This window comes from Xylocopa sonorina, chromosome 8 (genome assembly GCF_050948175.1).
Source record: "Xylocopa sonorina isolate GNS202 chromosome 8, iyXylSono1_principal, whole genome shotgun sequence".
Classification (NCBI taxonomy): domain Eukaryota; kingdom Metazoa; phylum Arthropoda; class Insecta; order Hymenoptera; family Apidae; genus Xylocopa; species Xylocopa sonorina.
The window spans coordinates 2,633,146-2,653,218 of record NC_135200.1 but is presented as its reverse complement, the minus strand read 5'-3'; the positions used below and the strand labels follow the sequence as shown (position 1 = coordinate 2,653,218).

At 37.0% G+C, this 20,073-nt stretch overlaps 1 protein-coding gene and 1 non-coding gene across 2 annotated transcripts in view; one reads left to right on the top strand and one right to left on the bottom strand.

Annotated features, from left to right (window-relative positions):
• Positions 1-441: 441 nt before the first annotated feature.
• Positions 442-20,073, bottom strand: part of Phlpp (PH domain leucine-rich repeat protein phosphatase) — a 115,363-nt gene continuing 95,731 nt past the window's right edge. Inside the window, exons 6-18 of the mRNA XM_076899563.1 lie at positions 19,207-19,364; positions 18,337-18,483; positions 6,799-6,946; positions 5,348-5,473; positions 5,087-5,240; positions 4,936-4,996; positions 4,255-4,509; positions 3,837-4,043; positions 3,589-3,751; positions 3,178-3,461; positions 2,102-2,941; positions 1,377-1,617; positions 442-1,029 (exon numbers count right to left, since the gene is read on the bottom strand). Of these exons, the coding sequence (XP_076755678.1) occupies positions 568-1,029; positions 1,377-1,617; positions 2,102-2,941; positions 3,178-3,461; positions 3,589-3,751; positions 3,837-4,043; positions 4,255-4,509; positions 4,936-4,996; positions 5,087-5,240; positions 5,348-5,473; positions 6,799-6,946; positions 18,337-18,483; positions 19,207-19,364 (3,246 nt within the window). The 3' untranslated portion in view covers positions 442-567. The remainder of the gene's footprint in view (positions 1,030-1,376; positions 1,618-2,101; positions 2,942-3,177; positions 3,462-3,588; positions 3,752-3,836; positions 4,044-4,254; positions 4,510-4,935; positions 4,997-5,086; positions 5,241-5,347; positions 5,474-6,798; positions 6,947-18,336; positions 18,484-19,206; positions 19,365-20,073) is intronic.
• On the top strand, positions 5,787-5,907 carry LOC143426559 (U5 spliceosomal RNA). The gene has a single exon (XR_013102167.1). It is a non-coding gene; the product is annotated as a U5 spliceosomal RNA (small nuclear RNA).

The following is a 20,073-nucleotide window of genomic DNA, read 5'->3' as shown; positions in this document are numbered from 1 at the left end:
CAAAAATATAAGCTCCAATAATCTTTAGCAATAATTCGTTCAGTTTTTGAACGTAAATCATTCGTTCGACTGTTTTCACGGGTGCAGCTATCCAATCCATCAATAGAAGCTATAAAAAATTCAATAATAATTTATCTTATAAAATAAATTCTGATTAATGTACAAAATAATAAATAAATTCCAAATTCAGATCACATCAGTTTCTTAGAAAATTTTTGAAATATACTGATGTGGATTGGAAAGCAACATTATTAATAGCCATATCTGTTTGCATTATCTCCATTATCTTCTTTTCGAGACGGTAATATTCGTTTCCTCGAAACAAAAAGAAAGAACGAACTTAAGTCGCAGTCAATTAAAGTTTGCAGCGAAGAAATCACCGCGTATGTTTTTGTAAATTCATCGATCATTTTATTGCCGTATCTCATTCCTCGTGTTTGAAAGATGAATTCCTCTTCCTGTGTCACACGTCGACCGTAAACAACGATAACACGTGTACCTTTCATCATCGCGTTCACAGTTTCAAAATCCATCCAATTGCGATAACACTTGCGCGCAACTCGTCTATCACAATTCGGTCGTAGCAACTCCCCAGTACTGTTGCATTCTGGTCGCGTCTTGCTCCAACGAGTCTAATCCGTTCCTCTCTTGAATGACGGCGAAATCGTACTCGAGATTATACGGCATCAGCCTCTGCAGGCTGCCAAAGTAAGCCGCGTTCGGGCCACCGTTCAGTAATCTCCTCCCGCTACCAAATCGCACGATTGGAGGCTTCGGTAGGGAAGGATTAAAGGATCTGGCACTTCCGAATCTCTTCGATAAAAAAGGCAAATTGCTGCCTAATTGAGGAGTGGACCTCGATTGACCGCGTCGGAGGGGGGTCCTCGTTAAGGTGTCCAATTCCTTGTCGAACAAGAGCTGAGTATTCTGTTCCAGCATGTATTCCCAACAACGAAATTGCTCCTCGCTGAGCGCGCCGGATCTCTCGGACACAGTGTCTTCTTGCGTTGTTATGCAACCTGATGCACCCTTGAAGTTTTATGTTTCATTTTATTTATAGAATTTTTTTATGTATACACAGTTAATAAATTGATAGCAGTAAAATATTGGCTAGATCCTGAAGACTTCCGTTTTTAACAGTTCGTTTTATAAAGAAAATTATTACTGTATAATGTTCGTCCAAAAATAGTTTAATATTTAGAAAAGTTCAAGTCTTTCTTCCTCGAAATTCTGTACATGACAATTATTTTATAAGTTATATACTGTTGTTTTGATATATCACTTTTTATGCTAGTTATTGAAGATTAGTTGATGTCTATGCTCTGTGAAGAAATAATATTTAAAGAAATTTATAAGAAATAAAAATATGTGGCTACCTTTCTTACACCATTCTCGTTCACGAAAACGCTTTGACGAGCTTTGTTCGTAGCTCTGGTGGCGGCACTCCCAGCCCAAACTCTACCGGATGGTTGCCTCGACTTAAAAGTACTGTCGCTGGCTTGATCCGATTGACCACTAGGTGAACTTCTATCATCTTTGTACGGCGGACTTTCATTCTCCTGTGTGCATCGTCTGTTCTTAAAATACCTGCCGGATCCGTTGTGAGCTTTGTTCGACCTGCACCATTTAAAGTTATTCAATTACCAATTATCGCCATAGTTGCAACAAGAATTAAGTGTAACGAGTTTTATTAGAATGTTTGAACTTTCAGGAAATTTTGTAACTACGAGAAAACGGCTTTCAGAAAGTAAAAAACACAGGTACACATCCTTTCATAAAATTATATGATCGTAACGAATAGCAAGGACATTATATAGGTAAGGACTGTTCCAGTTTAATGGTTTCGCTATCCCTTTGTGTTAGCGAAGTCAGTAAAGTCAGAATTACTGTTCCCTTTGTACGTACAGATATCACATACAAATAATAACTCAACTCCAGTCATAATAATTCAGATGCATTCAATTCTTCATTCCTTAATCAATTGCATTCATTCTCCATATAGTAATTAAATTATATTAAAACTATATTAAAATTACCAGACCAATGTGTCAAACTAACGTTTTACAGATGCTATTACACAATCTCATTCGAACTTTCTCACCTATTCACTATAGTTTTCAGCACGCCGTTTAAATAGTATCCCTCGCTCGCGTGACAGCAGCAAGGTCCTGGTGGTTTATGAGCAGCCGGTGGCACGCAACAAGGACAAGGGCACGCTGTTTCAGTTTGACCTCTGTTCTTTTCAACGGCGTGCCTCAGCTCTCTCATTAATTGATCCAAATCACCCTGATTCGGTCCCGTTAGTCGCACCACGACGATACTCAAATTATCCTCCGCGCCATAAGCTTGTGCCAGATCTTGAAGCCTTTTAGCGGCTAAAACAGGGCTAGCTTCTGCTCTGGCTTCTCGAACGGCTTCCTGAACACTCAATACTTCCCACAATCTTCTGTTGCCTATTATCACGAACTCATCGTCGTCCTCCAAATCCACTTCCTCGAAAGTTGGATCAGGCAACACTAGAGGGAACATGGCTGCGTTTCCCAATTGATTTTTCACAGGAACCTTCTTAGGCGAAGCCAAAATTAATGGGCCAGACGCCCTGCAGAGTACCGCTTTCGCGTCGCCTGAGGTGGCTACTTTCAACGCATATTTTGGCGGCGCTTTCGGATACCCTTGTTGCGATTGGATTTTGACGATATGCACCAGAGTCGCGTCGATCCCGTATTTCTGGCCTTTCTCTTTCAACTCCTTATGAGCGGACAGCAGCGTGTATTTTAGGTATTCCATCGACGTTTCCCGGACGGTCCTTTCTTCGAGTAAAAGGCGCGGTATCATCTCTTGGAGGGCACTGGGGGCTTCTTGGTTCGAGCCGCCGTCGAATATACCGAACAGCCCTTCCACGTTGCAGAATGACGGCATACGAACTTGCGACACGTACAGCCTGTGCATACGAATTATGCGATAAGCGTGGATAAAATTGAACGGTTCGTTTTGGGGTTAGCGATTGAACCTCTTCACAGGGGTGTGATAAAATGACAGAGAATATAAAGTGGAACGATTTTTAACATATATTGCTGCATTGTAATCTTTGACAATTATTAAACAACGACTGATATGCAACTTTGATTGTTTAATAATAAATGAGGATCGTTAAGAGCTATCATCGATCGCTTCCACCTTTCTCTAGCTCCTGCTGTTTCCGAAAATCCTAATCTCCACGGCTGTTCCGAACCCTTTTCAGCGGAAACGATCTCCTGTTGATGCGGGTGAGATGGTAAACTAGGTCTATTTTGCCCCGACACGTCGACCAACGATATTGGACGTTGAGATCTGTACACTTGGAATTGTCTGGGGTCAACGTGCAGCCTCGAGTTACAGGATATGTCGAGAAATTGGAGCTGTGGTGGCACTAGAGTAGCCAGATTTACTCTGTCCAGCTGATTATGGGCTAAGTCTAATACCTGCATGAAATGGCACCTCTAAATTAGTATACATTTCTTTGCATATTAATAAAATTAATAATAAAATTACAATTAAGAAAAACTAACAGAATAGTAGATTGAAGGAAATATTTGTTATAAGTTTTACCTTTAATGATGTAGTTTTATTAAACGTCGGGCAAGTTAGAAGTCGATTGGAATGTACACGCAACACCCGCAAATGTCGTAAATTAGCTACGTTATCCGGTAAGTATTGAAGACGATTTCCCGATAACACTAATTCTTCTAAATCCCTCCATGAAGCAATGCAACTGCAAGCGAACAGCCTTTTCACTTTCGATTTTAATACGGGATATTAAAGGGGATATAAATATATAGGGGGCACATAAATCGTACCTTTCTGGAAGCGTATCTAAAGTATTATACGCAATATGAAGTGCCCGTAAAGAAGTGAATTTCGCAAGAGTATCCAAAGCTGTGTCTGTTAAACAATTCGCAGTGAGATATAATTTCTCCAAGCTATTATTCTGTCGACTTTTGTTTCCTTCTCCCAACTGTGGAAGTTCTGACAATCGGTTGTTAGAAAGATTCAGCACTTTCATTCTACAACAAAGAAGATATTTCTATTTTCTCTCAAATACAATAATAGATTCTATTACAAAACAATTAATCAGTGGTTCTATTTTCTTCAATATTTAAAAAATGTAAATTCAGAGAAAATAAATTATTATTATGTCCGTCATGAAGGGAACGCATGAATGTTAGATTACATTACGTTGTTGCATATGCATGGTAAATGAAATAGTTCGCATACTTTTCCGTATTGCTGAAGAAACTCGTTGGTAACGCAGTCAGTGCATTGTCTTGTAGCGTCAAGTGAACGATGTTGAGTGGTTTCCTGGGTGGTGGAAGCGCTTGCAGTCTATTGTGGGGCAAGTGGAGGACTTCCAGTCTCGATGGCTGCGTTAGCAGTCTGTCTGGAAGAGCTGTTAAAGCATTGTGGGAGGCGAAAAGCGCGCGCAACAAGGGCAGGTCCGGTGTCCATTCCGGCAGCGCATCTAAATTGTTGCTAAAATATGAACGGACATTATTTAAATGAAGGAAATAATTTATGGGCAATATACTATTTTTTTAGTAGTATTTTAATGCAGCCCAGTGGCATGCAGTACATGGAAGCTTCGGAAGTGTCACTTCCCTTGTATTTTCTAAAACATAAATAATAAATACATATTGTGCGATTACTTTGGTCACTTTTAATATCTGTTTGTAATTTTTATGTGAACGCAGCTTCTTTATCGGCAAATTACACCGCACGCCATTGACGTAGATAGATTCATAATGTAACATTGCCAGATATACAATACTGGCAGTTACTAAAAGCTACATAATTCCATTCTATGATAATGATATATAATTTAATTAAAAGTTAAAGCATATTTTATAAATCCAAAGAATTTTATTAAAATTTCAATTTCATTTTTATTATATCACTTACTATGAAACGTCTAGATGCTCGAGATTCACTGGCACGGGTTCGATAGTCAACTTTTTTAATTCTGCAAAGTAATAAAAACAGTTTCAATATAAATTGTTGGTTGCGGAAGTGATGTGCAAAGAAAAATAAAAAAAAAAAGAAAAGTTCTCACTGTTATTCCCGGCAATAAGGGAAACAAGATTTCTCCCGCAGACTGTCAGTTCCGTTAAAATATTTCGCGCGCAACGGACGCTCCTCAGCTCTTGGAGCGCACTGATGTCCAATTTCTCAATGCTATTTTCACTGACGTCTAGATGCGTTAAATTCTTGATTAAAGAAGAAATAGAAACGGTAACGATCAGTAAACATTATCATAAGATTAATGCGTATATACATCGTAATTAGACACATTTGTTATTAGGAAAAGACTTACCCCGTAATTTCCCAGTATGATGTTCCCTTTCAATTGATTATTCCGTAAATTCACTTTGTACAAGTTATTCTGATTATTCTTTTCATCCTTGCAAACCTTGTTGTGGTCTGTTCTCGACAAAACATCCTAAAAATATCGAAGAAATTCCTCGTTTACTAGCTTAAATTCCATCAAATATTTTGTTATTGTTTGTTATATTTATTAATATTTTTTTAACATTTTTAGTGTTATTTTGTGGGCTTATATGTTTAATGGACAGTTCAATATAATCGTAAAATGTATACAAATATTGCACTGTATTGCACGCACATATGCAAGTGTGTAGTATGGTCCTCAATGGTGTCTCATTTGACCACCAGAGGGCCTACGACTCGATCGAGTTGCTCGAAAGTGAAACGTTCCGGCGAGTGTATATAAAGGTGTTGAGACGCGTGTTTCATCACTCTGGTTTCCCTTCAAATCACGCATAAATCTTTCGCCTTTTACTAAAGATTTCCGTGGTGGGGAACAATTGATGAGTCTATAGACTAATTTTTTGTGTACCCGGCGCAAGCTGGGTCGTAATATGAAATAAACATAATTCGCAGGTTTTTCCGCTTAATAAGGAAAGTATATGGAGCAATCCAATAACGCAAAGAAATTTGAATGTGATTATGAACTTTCCTTGTTTACTTTATTCGATGCAAGTTATCTTTCATCGTGAATTAATATATTAGTTCTTTTGGGAATGACAAGGTAGCGAAATTTCTAATAATTCTTTAAAAATAAAGGCTAAAGTAGCCTAGTAAAATTTTAGAGTATTGCTAGAGAAAATCGGGTGTGTACCTTGTATGAACTCTCACTACTTGAACAAAATGTCATTTGCTTAGGAGATAAAGTATATCTGCATGTTTACATCGCGTTTGAACAACGATCATATAACCCGGGTCTTGCTAAAAAATTCGATAAGATTTCTTGGTCGGTTCGGTGCGCGCATCAAAGTCAACAAAAGACACCTGTCTTTTTATCTCCAATTTGATAATCATTAAGAGACTCGTGCGTACATTATCATTCCTTGTTTGCAAATCTTTTACATTACAACTTATTTAGATGTTTGCAGGAATGTTTTATATAATATAATCTTGTATTTGAAAAGATGGATCTTTTAGCAAACGAGCTACATTCTTCGTAAATTAAATACTGTTACATTTTTCCGACAAATATATTCCAAGAATGCCAGGAATTGGATCGATTGAATTTCTGGAACGCGTTTCCAGATTCTCCGATTCGTTTTTCTCCCTCACGGCGTTAATTAACCGGGAATAATTGCCCGTGATTCGTTAGGTTGGAATGAGACTGTTTGCAACGCAGGTTGCCTCGCCATTCCGCACGCGTTCATCGTAACGGTGCTTCCGCGCGAATTTTGAATTACAAAACGGTTTAATAACGCCGCGAAACGCATTCCCACGTACCGTTAGCGCGAGCGCTCGCATGTTGAAGAAGGACGGCAGACAGCTAAGGCAATTTCCAGCCAAGGATATATTTCTCAGGTTCTTCAGCTCCGCGAGCTCGTATGGCAGCTCTCTAATCCCATTACGATCCAAAATCAGCTCCTTCAGGCTACGAACAATATATATCGTGTTACTTTCGAACAGTTATCGTCGAGGAAATTCGAATGAGAATATACGAAACTGTTATAGGTTTATGTATCGCGGTCATTAACGAAATTTCACCTGGCAGTGTAATAAACGCTCGCGAAGTGGTAGAAACTAGCCGTTTCGTCATCACAGAAATAATAACTTACAAGTTCATTATTTAATCAATTTTAATGCGTCTGCTGCTGAATTTTACGTTATCTTAGCGTTAAATTTTAAATTTTAGATTTTATCATATATCGTGAGTTTGTAGAAGGAAAATTCAACTGGCAATGCAAAATAGAAATCTTTACCTTGAATCAAAAATGTATTATATTCTTCATTCTATTTTCTGTTTATAATATCTTATTTGCAATAATTATTTATGCATTCATGTGCTTCATAGTTAAAGCTAAAATTATTATATAATACTGAGAAAAAAATAAATTTGTGCAATTCTGCATTTTTTTTCTCAGAATTATATATAAATACATAATGCATTTAGTATTAGAGAATTATGCGATGCAATGTCTTAATTCAAAATTTGAAATAGACAAAATTTTGGAGAATTCCTTTTATTGACACATCGCGTAGCACCTTCCGGTATATTCGATTGGATGGAAATAAATCGCGAGAAATTAAGCGTCACAGCTGCAACGATTTGATGTCAATGGACGTTGCACCCTCGCTGCACGGACAAACGAATCGGTGAACCTAAACGAACGAGCCGCCCACAGGATGTTCACTTGAGTAGAAAGTTTCAAATTATGGTGAAAACCTTCCTGGCAGTAAGCATCTGTGTCATCAGACGGACTTTCGGTTTTTAAAGTAAAATCGAAACTGTTGCCGCGTCAGATGGAACAGTCGAAGTTGCAAACACTGTGTAAGTAAGTACTTGTACAATTAATTTATTCGTAATCTTATATATTACCGAACGTATTTGTCATTTTTTAAGAAACATCTAGAAAAGTTCTATTTTCTTCACATATTTCTTCGTCGCTCGTCAGGATTTTTTACACGATTACTTTTTTATTCGATGAATAATATTTGTAAATTTATAACTATAAATCGATTTAAGAAAATTCGTTAGATTTTGCATTTCTTATGAAGATTTATTATTTCTTTTACAGGGTACTCGAATTTGGTTTGTAAAACTTTGACGTGATCCAAAATTTCAATGGAAATAGTCTTTTCAAGATAAAAAAATTAACATAATTCAAGTGTTATGTTTGGTGAATTAAAAATCGTTTAATGTCGAGAAATAAAGAAACTGACGTAGTATAATTTTTTAAATAACGCGAATACATTCCTAGTAAAAATTAATATGTGCGATTAAAAATTCTTTTTGATATAATTACTGTCTGCAGCCATTGCCTTGTTTAACCCTTCCATCGTATCAAGTCACCACTTTATCCTCTTATTGAACCTTGGAGCCACGCACTTGTTTCCGGAGCACGCAGCCACTTCTCACCTGCTTCGTAATTCCTTATGATTTCTTATTGTTTGATTGACGCTTAAAAAGCGTAGACGCCTGCAAAGACTCAAAGTATTCTTTTGATCATTCCTAATGAATAACCGGGACACTGTACTCTTCAGGTAACTTCCCTTCCGCGTTTCTCAGTTCTTTGTTATGCATTAAAACGTTCACTGCTTGCTTTTCATTCTATCGCTGTCCATTTAGAGCGCAACACCTTGAAAGAGGAACTTTTTCCAGAACAGCAAGTGCATTTAATATTCTTTAAAGTCCGTTCCGCAATTCACGGCGCTGACCCATTATTTTCAACGTGCTGCCATTTTCTTAGGTAGCGTTCACTTTAAAATTCGATGTATTAATATCAACAAGTGTCCGATATTAGTATTGAATAGTTCGCGTTTAAATTAATTGTATGTATACGTAGATTCAGTCTGGTGAAATTTTAACTTTTTATTCGAGTAGCACCCTGTTATCGTCTTCGTTATGGTACTCTTTTCCTGTTGAGTATTCCAAACAGACTTTCCCAATATATTGTAGCATTTTTCTTCGAGAGTGTTCCAGATTCCTCTGACTCTCATCAACACAATAAGAATTTCTTCTTTAATAGTATTTTATAAATACTCAGATTGTCCAATTATTTAACATCATTTTACTTAATTTACACCACATGGTAGGTTCATCATTATAGTACCAATTTGCCGATGAGAATCTTGAACAGTTCAAACTTTGCAACATCAACCAAGTCTCTGAATAATGTAACGTTAAATTATTTATGCAACATCTTCTTATTCCATTTGTAACTAGGATAGTACTTATCAATTTCTTCACAAAATTATTATCTAAATTTATACAGATTTATCAGTTACTTTTCCATTCAATTGATTGATTGATGTATTCGTACGTCTATTAATTTCCACAACGTGATACCATAATGTCCGTCCCATCCAAGAATGTCCTAAACAGTTTCAATGCTTCTCCATCAGAATCCACCGGTATTCTCACCACGAGATCATTCCAGATCATTCAATATCACCCTCCTGAGAACGTTTACCCTCTTCGCGGGTGTGTCACGGACAGCCTTCGCACTTGAACGGTTCTCCGTCAGATAGTTGAACAGTTTCTTCCGCAGAGTATATCCGGCGAACGTCAGTTGGCGAACCGTCAGGAGGTCCAGGGTACACGATTGGCCCGGGGAAGTTGCTAGTTGGTGCACGCTCGCGCGAGTTCTTCGGGGTACTAAGAAGCCCGTGACGAGCCGAACCGTATCGAAGCTACTCCTGCGCCAACGAGGAAAGAGGGAGGAGACCAAGGATGGCTTGGCTGACCACTCTGACGTAACAGAAATGGGGAGATTAGCTTCTGGCGATGGTGCAAGCCAGCATGTGCCGATTCCTCATGTTCTGGCCTGCTTGTGGTACCGGCAACCGGTTACCAGCCGCTGGTTAACAGGGTTGGTACGATTGATGTATGCTGTCGACCTGGTTGCGCTCTACGAAAGTTTGACACTCGGGCTGTTTCGATTTATTCATCATATCGTCGCGTTGGTAGCTGTCGCAATTGCAGTCAAGCATTTCTCAAGTTCGTCAACCGATAGGGAAACGATACTCCTTTCAAAAGTTTCAGATTGCGTTCGAAGTGTATTGTGTCGTTGCCTGATACGCAACGAGGATACGCAACAAGTGGACACGCATGTTTGAAAGTACCATCCTTTCAGAAGGTAGCGTTAACGGTTGTCACGACGGTGGTTCTGCATACATGTTAAGCAAAAGGGTTCGAATCATAATAATACGTTCAGACTCGAACGGTGTTCGAGTAAGATATCCACAGGTAACAATCGCAGTCTTTTCAGTCGTGTTTCACGAGAAACTCGATTTGCATGGCTACGCTGGCGTGCACGCGACTGCCATGGACCTGGCCAACGAGGGATGTGCGCTCTTTCTGATCGCGGCGTCTGATCGGGAAGTAATTGCACGGTTCCATCGTTTGGTCTGGCTCCATTGTTCCGCGAGTCTGGCCAGTTCACGTAGAAGGGATCCCGGTGATAAGAACCTTTTAAATCGCGCTTCTCGCGAAGGGCCCTCGTTTCTTCGTAGTTGGGAAACTTCGGCCCGTTACGTAGATTCTTCTTTAAGATCCTCTCATTGCTACGATCTCCGGTAGAGACCGCGCTGAATATTTTAAACGGCTCTTCCGCCCCCTCGGGGAAACGAACCGTCTCTGTTGGTCCTTTCAGTCACTTTCTTCTTTTTTTTCTCTCCTCGCTATTATTTTTCTCCTTTTTCTTTCCGACGAACGCGATGAGTCGTGTTGTACGCTTTCGAAGAGGCTTCGTTTCTGAGCCAAGATGGCCGTGTGAAGGAGTACTATTAATGGTGCTAACTGCGGATTAATGTCATGTATATTACGCGTAACATATTGTACATATTAATATTTAATTTGTGTATCGCTTGTTATACATGTTACAAGATGGCGATGGTATATATACAAGGTTTGACAAATATGAAATTATTTGTCCGCTTCTTTTTAATTATCTATAAGTAAGATTGTGGTTTTTTCTTAACTTGAATGAAAAGTGGGTACTTGTTTTGTTGAATGCTTCGTAGGATTTTTAGAAAATTGAATAAAATCAATGTTTAGTTTAAGGCTGGCTCAATCAGTGTTTAGTTTAAGGCTGGAAAGGAGGTTTATAATTAGACTACGAGCGTTCATATAAATTCGTACATTTAAAAACACAACTAAAAAGACGTGGCATTTAAACGGTAATTCCTTTGATTACAGAGTCTGGATACTGTAGCCGTACATTTCACTCTGCATAGTTCGTACGTGTTCCTGCATTTAAAATTCCCGTAAATGCATAAGAACATCCGTTTATTAATTATCCTTTATGTTAATTGCTAAGAATTACGATGCAATAATTTATGAAATTGTGCTGTAAAATATGGTAGAGAGTGGAAACAGTAAAATTCTATGGTTACTATTTTTTGAAGGGAAAAAATTAGATCTTCACAGAGCAAGGAAATGAATAGGTATACATTTTTAACGTCGAAGCATTTATTCTATAGGCGATGCTTTTACGTGCAGTTTTAATTACAGAAAGAAACTCTTCTTTCACCTATAAATAATGAAAGAGTTCGTTCACATTGACGATGAGAAAGAAGCGTCCAGCACAGCGAGGAATTTGATTTTCCATTTCTTCTGTAACGTATCGTTGGACCTAATATTGTTACCTAATTCATTTCTAATCATTTCTTGGCGTTCACTTTAAAAACAATTGAATTCAATCCGATGCATAGTTTAAAATTAGCTTGTTAGCAATTCCCGTTGTAATTTCCGTGCGAGTTTTGCATCGCTGCCATTTTCTGTTCACCTGTTGCGGTAATGAATGATTGAACACAGTTGTTGATCGCGGCGAATGAAACAGCTTTTTACTTTACTAATGAAATATATCTACGTAACACGTTCGGAAACTCGTTAAAATTCATGCAAGCATAGAATTTCCTGAATGTTGTGCGAAGTGCCTTTCAAGTAATAATTATTTCTTTCAGTCGCGTAGAAAATTATACGTATCTTAATGGGTAATTGGTTATTAATTACAATGTTGAAAATTAATCCGTTAATTAAGAATACAAAGGCTTATTTGCAGTTAATTAATTATTTTAAGAAGCTCTTAAAAGATTGTAAAATTGTTTAACGAGAGAATACATCTTCATCGATGATTTAGTCCATATTATGTGCGAGCTCCGTTGTTAACGAAAATTTCAGGGCTACATATTTTATTTTATTTTCCACTCGTTCCGCAGAACAACATTACCAGGTTCTAAGTAAGTATTTTTTTGCAGAGTTCAGCAATTTAAATATCATGCACTATAAAGCACTGCCCGTCGTACACATACAATTTATGTACTGTCATTTTTAATTATCAACCATTGTGCATTAGGCGAATAAGTGTTACGTTAAAATTGTTGACAGCGAAGTGCTATATTATTTTTCACTAATTTAAGCACTGCGACACATATTTCCACTCTTTATCTGATATTAACAAAAGTCAGCGAAATAAAATGTTATCCTCGTTTGAATAATTTCGCTGTACCACGGTCCCTAGTTTTGCTCCCCATGCACGCTACACTAGCTCAACCAGAAATCAAGCGATTACGTATAACAGAGGGAAAGAAAAATGCTATAAATGCAAGGTCAGCAAGGGGATTCGTACAATTTGCTTTAATTAACAGCACGTGCGCACAGCGATAATGAGGCTCGACTATGCAACGTGGGATTTTTCCTACGTAGACACACGTACACCTTTCCGTAATATAATTTTATATTTTCAACACGTTCTTCAATATGTTCAACGTATTCAACAACGTTTTCAATACGTTCTATTTGCTGATTTTAATTAGTAATCCAACGTTAGGACGTTTAAAAAATTCTTGATCCAAATATTTTTTTATAGTAACGATAAAAATTGTGTTCATTGTTTTTTAATACGTACGTACCATAGGATTTATCGTAGCTTCCAAAAATGACACAGGCTTCATTTATTTAATGCGCGAAGTTCTTACGGTACATACTTTTCATGGAAATGTCACTTAGGTAGCGAACTGAATAGATTTTCAAGAGAATTTTCACCCAAAAACATTCTAACTCACACAAATTCAATCTTTTCCCGAAACCACGCCACCCCCACCCCCCATTTTCATCGTCAGACTGTAGCCACTACAGCGTAGGATTTGAATTACGAGAACGTTCCTTTTGAATTACGAGGTCCGCCACATACTCTTTTAGTGAAATTATTATCATGAGATGGGTTCTGACACTAACTGACCTACAGGGGCCAGCTATTTATTGTAGAAAAAATAGTTTTGTATGTTCGAATTCAAGGAATACCATAAACTTGTAATATTTCTGGTGTCATGTTGTCTATTGATAATTACCATTCTGATTTTTATTGCGAGCACGTTGTATGCGCATTCAATGGTAACCTTAACGTTAAAAACTTGTAGACTTTAATATATCGCTATAAGTTATATTGAATCATAAGTAAAATTTGTAATGTTTTAGGAGTAAGAATTGCCATGTTTCATTTGTAACGTTAATCTAGTTAAAAATGTATAAATCATGTTTCCTTATTTTCTTACTTAAAATAATTTCTATTAAATGTTATATTTTATTGTATACCGCGCGCATTGTACCAGATTATCTTATTTCGTAATACTTTAATCAACAAATGTGTCTATTATACTTCAAAGTAGCAAGTCATATCTATTCTTGAAAAAAACAAATCATTCTATACAATTTATTAATGAAACTCTGCTATCCTAACTAATGCAGAAATTATTCAGCTTCGCAACAAAACAGCTTCAATTTCACGGAAACCCTCGAAACCACAATTTCCTCGGCTCCATTCGAAATTTCGCTCAGCTCTCGTCTGTCGCCAGCTGATTATTGGAAAGTTTCGCATTAATTCGGGCCGCGGCACTTCTTCCAGCGTCGTTTCCGCGCCACTGCTCGTCGATGTACGACTTCTCTCGGGCGTGTTGCCCAACGCTATTCCACCAACGGAGTCGGCGTTACCTTTTGCCACTCGCTCTCGTCCATACGCTTTTTCTTCTACATCTTGTTCCACCTTTTTCTTCTCTCTCTCTCTCTCTATCTCTCTCTCTCTCTCTTTCTGGAAGCGAACGAGGTGTGTATGCACGAGGCGCACATGTGTGTTACCAGGCTCGTGCTCAGACCGTAGTTCCTCCTTCTGCGGGTATCCCCGTTTCCGGCCTGTGGAAAGCACTTTTCGAGGAACTTTGCGTAACCTCCGCTTTAATTATACGGGCCTCTCGCGATCAACAGGCTAGATGAGACGGTTTGTGCGGATTTATCGGCCAATCAGCTCGCCCCACGCGTTTATATATTCGCTTACTTAGAAGGCGGACTTTCGCCGCTGTAACTTCGCGTATGTTGAACGAAATTGTTGCACCAGTTACGTTGTTAAATCTAATTCGTGCCACGACTGATTAAAGGAAAAGTGAAAAAGAGCAGCTCGTCTACGGCAGTGGTAGGAATATCGATTTAATTGTCGAAACCGAGTCGTTCAACAAAATTTGAACCGTATATGGAGATACGGTTTAAATAGTAGTTGACTAACGACGTTAGTTCGCCAGTTCGCTGGAACTGTTATGTTGACAGAGCAGATAGGATTTCCATTCGCGATATTGACGAGATTGAATCAACGCACGAGAGTGTTAAATGACAAGCTAGTTACTCTTTCTATTATGTCCACTCTATAATAAAGCAGTTAGGTGGCGTTGGTTAAGTAGCCCTGATCTCCCCTTCTGTTCTCGCTGTTAGCGTTTAATTTAGTCGGGTACGCGTGAAGTTTTATACGAACAAAGATGGAAGACAAGTATTTCGAATGCAACTATATAATATAATAATTGTGAATAATTTTTAGAGAAATTATGTTTCCAAACTTGATGCAACGATGCTGACACGTTTTTGGGTGAAGAGGAAATTATAGTTGATGATATGTAATACTGGTACGAGTAGTTTACTACTGTAGGGAAACAGTATTAGCTACAGATATATTGGAGAGGAAGGTTTAATTAGATAATGGGTGCGGAATGTGTACTATGCATGCATCGAGCGTCTCATTTTCATTAGTTGTTTCATTATTGCTGTTCGTGACAGTACTTGTTGTAGCTCTGTGTCTATTGCGTCCTCTTTAGCGTAATTTAATACAATCTTGAAAACTTCAATGAGTTATTATTTAAATTTGTTTTAAATCCATATTTATATAAGGTTATTTTTTTTTTTAGTTGCAATTTCTACGAATGTATCACTCATAAATTAATTTAATTTTTAAATAGTAACTTTTTAAGTTATTTCTATTCTTCTATTCTTGTATTGCTCTACTTTGCAGCATTTCTTCGGTTTAACGAATTAAATGGAAGAATTTCTATATCGCTTTCATTCTTTTGGTCCATTAGCCCCGTTGTATTCATTTTTGGAAATATTGAAACGCTTTGTGCGCCTATATATCGAAGTGCGCCTAAATACGAAGCGCAAAAACTACACAGATCACATTTTCTTCGAAAATTACACGGTAACCTAGCTCGCGGGGTATTGTAAGGTCCGTAATTGTAAGTTTGCGACTTCACGCGGCAGCCTCGCATAACTTAGTCGGAAAGTTTCAATTTCTAAAGCTACGGCAACTGAAACAACTCGAGGCGCAAGTTCGCGCGAGTTCGTTGCGTATGTAACGTTTGTTACTTTAATGATGTGTCCTTATTGCATCAGAATTGTACATAACGCGAATTAATAAGGCTACGGGAATAACTGGACTAGAATAACAAGAACAATTGTGTATTACCTACGGTGTAAAGTTGCAGCTACCGGTTCTTGCAAATCTAGCCTGCATATCGTTACTCGGAACTGTAATTCTCGTTCTATATAAATTTCTCCGAAGACTCCAGTGAGGAACCAACGACTAGGAAAAACAATAGCGGCACCTTTCGTATTTTCTAATAGACAACTCTAAAGAAGTTAATTAAAAATGTTCAAATTTAAATATACGAATTTATATATTGCAATAAGCAAATTAAATTAATTTGAAGTTAACAAAACATAGAAGAAATATATTTTACGACTACATACTTTGTCTAAGCTATAATTAAGAATGGTTGGATACTTTGAAGATTCACGCGCAATGTATTTTACCTCTTCACGATCCATTTACTATCGAACGAGATAGCTCGTTAATTAAAACGAAACGAGCGGCTCGTTAATCTACATTTACAGAGGCTACTTTGCGTACCGTAAAACACCTGCAATAGAACGAGTCCATTAATTTTTTAACTATTTTTTATCCTTTATTCCATTTATGAGAAATAATCGCCACCGGTGCTTAATTGTGCGATACTGATGGGCTGCAATGTTCCTTTGTTTAGTGCATGAACTGAATGAAATAGCTCGTTCTGTATAAATATAGTTTAATAGAGTTTGTTAATACAGTTTAATATGGTTTACTAAAGTAGTTTGCATGGTTATTAAAATGTATACGCGTCTTGTAGATACATTTACCCTTGAGTTCATTGAAACGAGTATGCATCTAACAAACCTGAACACAACGTGCATAATTCGAAGAAGTGGAAAATTATCTGAGATCGCTAAAATTTAATATCGCAATGATACGTCTACGTTTTCGTAGGACTAACTACTATTCCATTAGTATTAGAATCGCAACCCTTCATTTTTGCTAAAATTTTTTGCCTTTGAAGTGCCAAAGGAATACTTTAATCCATAAGGAAAATTCCGCGCATATATGCGTTTATTATGCAATGAGTTAAACTATTTCTCGTACGTACCGAGAATACACACAATGTTGAAATAACGTTCAATAACTATTAATCAAATTTTTCTTGCTGTTCATTTCACGTTTTACAGGTTTCGATAAAAGGGGAGCCATTTTTTGTTCCGTCCGCCATGCACGAAAAGCCTTTTACGCATTTTAACCGATCGAAACGAAATTAAATCAATTTTTTACGTTCCTCGGCAGACGTACCGGATGTTTCGCTGGGATCAATGAATTTCCGGGACGGGCGAAAGGGTTCGAATCGCGGTATCGATTCCTGTTCAAAGCCAGCTTCAATTATCCATAGGGGTTAGGCAATTTATCTTAATTAGCACACCGTCGACTAGGTAAGGGTGTTACGGATGCAAGGAAATCGGCAAATAATATATCTGACTCGGCGGTTCGTTCGATTAATTAACGGATAGCTTTCTATTATCACCGTACGAAAGCGTCGTTGATTTATCGACAGATCGGCGACGCGATAAACTTCGTTCGTCTCTGGGAATCGAACAACTCGCGTGTATTGGCGAACGAATTATCGTACATCGGGGGCACATTGGTGCTTGTGCTGTTAATTATTAATTCCAAGTTTAGAGCGTTTTAGCGATTGTGTTAACGATTGCGAAGATCACAAGATCAATCGACATTATTCGATGATCAAGAGATTCCTTATTTTAATTTGACCGATTTCTTTGTTTTATTTTTTTGTTAAGCACGTGGTAACGAATCTTTTTATATATCTTTAGATATCACTTGTTTAATACGTTTACGATTTTTAAATATTTATCATCTTTTAGAGATTATTGCGTGACATTCGAAATTCTAGTTAATATGCCGTAAATTGTCTTTCCTGTGAACTTCTGATAATGCAAATATTAACTTTCAAAATTAGGATACCACTGGGTTTTTTTTAAGTATTAAATACTATATCTGAAAAATAAGAGTATGAGATTCGTTGAACTCGAGGATTAATAACGGTAAGTACACGGTAAGCTTGGCTTTTCTTTTTATGGAATATTGGAAATTATGTAAAAAGGACTTTGCGCTTGACAAGCTTCAAGAATATTTAAAAGTTCAATTTTTGTTATACGATTAAAAATACTTCATTGAAGGGACGTTCTCTCCATTGGAACAGAAATATTCCTCATATTCCCTATATAGTTCCTCTCACTTTATTCAGTAAATACTTATCGATAATCTTAAGAAACACTGGTTCCTCAAGAAATCGATTTTTCTCAATCTAATGATTTTTAAGCAATTAAACTGTACATGTTTTATATTTTGCTTAAATATTTATATCATGTTATAATTATATTTATATCATACTTAATTCAAATTGGATACTTTTCCATTTACTTTTGTAGCAGAAGAATATTCGTAAAAAACTAAGAGTTTTCTTATTTTTAAAAAATGAAGCTATTAGATTTTCCCAAATAAATAATCTTTAATAATTTTTCTAGTACATTCAAGAATAATTGCTCGCAGTAGGGAAACATTCAGGGACTTAAGACGCGGCAGGTTGTTTTCCAGAGCAAAATCCGTTAAAATTGACTTTACATACTTGATAAGCTGGCTTATGCCGGGTGGAATCTTCTCAATTTTGTTGTCTGAGAGATTGAGGTAGATCAGCCCTGTGAGCTCCAGTAATTCCCGTGGTATTTTCACCAGCTCGTTGCTCTCCAAATGAAGGATATGAAGTTTCGGGAACCTACGTTGGAAAGAAACTTAATTAACTTCAACCGTGTCGAACGTTCCCAATAAACAATTCAATTCCACTGTTATAATTCTCCCGCGATCTTTATCCACTTAATAAATCAAATATTTTATACGAGTTGAAAAGCAGGAGTTTAAATAGTGGTTGATTTATGGGGAAATGAAACATGTACGTTGAAATAATCGGCTGTAAAGCGTAGACATAGTAATGGATGGCATACCGAAGTAGTTCAGATTGTATATGTTTAAGCAATACAGTATTCCTAAAAGCGTGGATATAAATAATCAAATATATTTTATTTTCGATATTTAAAATGCATTTTGTGCACTTTAATTCGTATTATTACATATCACGGAAATTTTATTACACGCTGCTAAAAAATGCACACGTAAAACTTCGATCAACGATATTAAATATTGATATTTAATATTAAATTTTACTTAATAAATTCACGTTTATTCGATATCACCGGAAGTACTCTCCGAAGTAAATATTAATATTTAAAAAACGTTGATCTCCAGCGTTGCGCGATTACATTTTACGTGGAATTATATGCGCCTGCTTTTATCATTTATCGAATTGCATATTCGTGAATTTAATAGGACGATATTTAATAAAATGTAGTGAAATCAAAGAGAAACGGGAGATAATATCTCGAAACTTGTAAGAGAATTAATGGAGGACGTTCCACTAATTTTAGCTCGTAAATTTTAATACCTGTGCAGCAACGCTAGGTTGTTATTCGCATTCGTAAGTTGATTCTGGCTTAATACCAGCTCTTCTATCGCGGGGAACGCTACAGCGCTGTCAGGGACCCTTGACAGCCCTCCGTTGCTGAGATCCAACTGCTTTGGGCACGATGACAATTGTATAGCCTGCAATAAGGTACCACGCTTTGTCAGTACGATGAAAGGAAATGAAAATTGACTTAGAACAATAACCAAGATTTCTCTAGCTACGCTCTTCAACTTCTTGCCATTTAACATTTTTGTTCCAATTTTTTCCTGCAGTTTAAATATCATACACTTACGAGCAACTAAATCGATTGAACCCTCCAGGTACGCGCGTAAAGTAAATTTGTTCAAAAATGGTGCAACTAATGGACAAAATACATATTAGTTTTTAATAATTAGATATTTAGCTTTAGATTGATACCAACATCATAAAAATTGGTCTACTATTTTTTAAATTGTCACTTCAATTCCAATAAGCAGAAAAAGCTAAAATATCCTTTTCTTGGAAACAATATTTTTATTAAATTAAAACTAAAAATTTGAATTTAATTCAAAGTTTATTTAATTTATTAAATTTCAATACTTGATATTGGTCTCCTAGCCTAAAGGATACTTTAGCTTTCTTTGTTCATTTCGGTCTTTTTGTATTCGGGTCATATAATTTAAGAAATAGTGAACCAATTTTTATGATGTTGGTATCAATTTAAAGCTAAATACCTAACCATTGAAAACTGATACGTTTTTTGTCCATTGGCTGTGCTATTTTTGAAAAAATTTACTTTATGTGCGTACCTAGAGGTTGAGCCGATTTATGTATGTAGAATCTTTATTAATGCAAGTTACATACTAT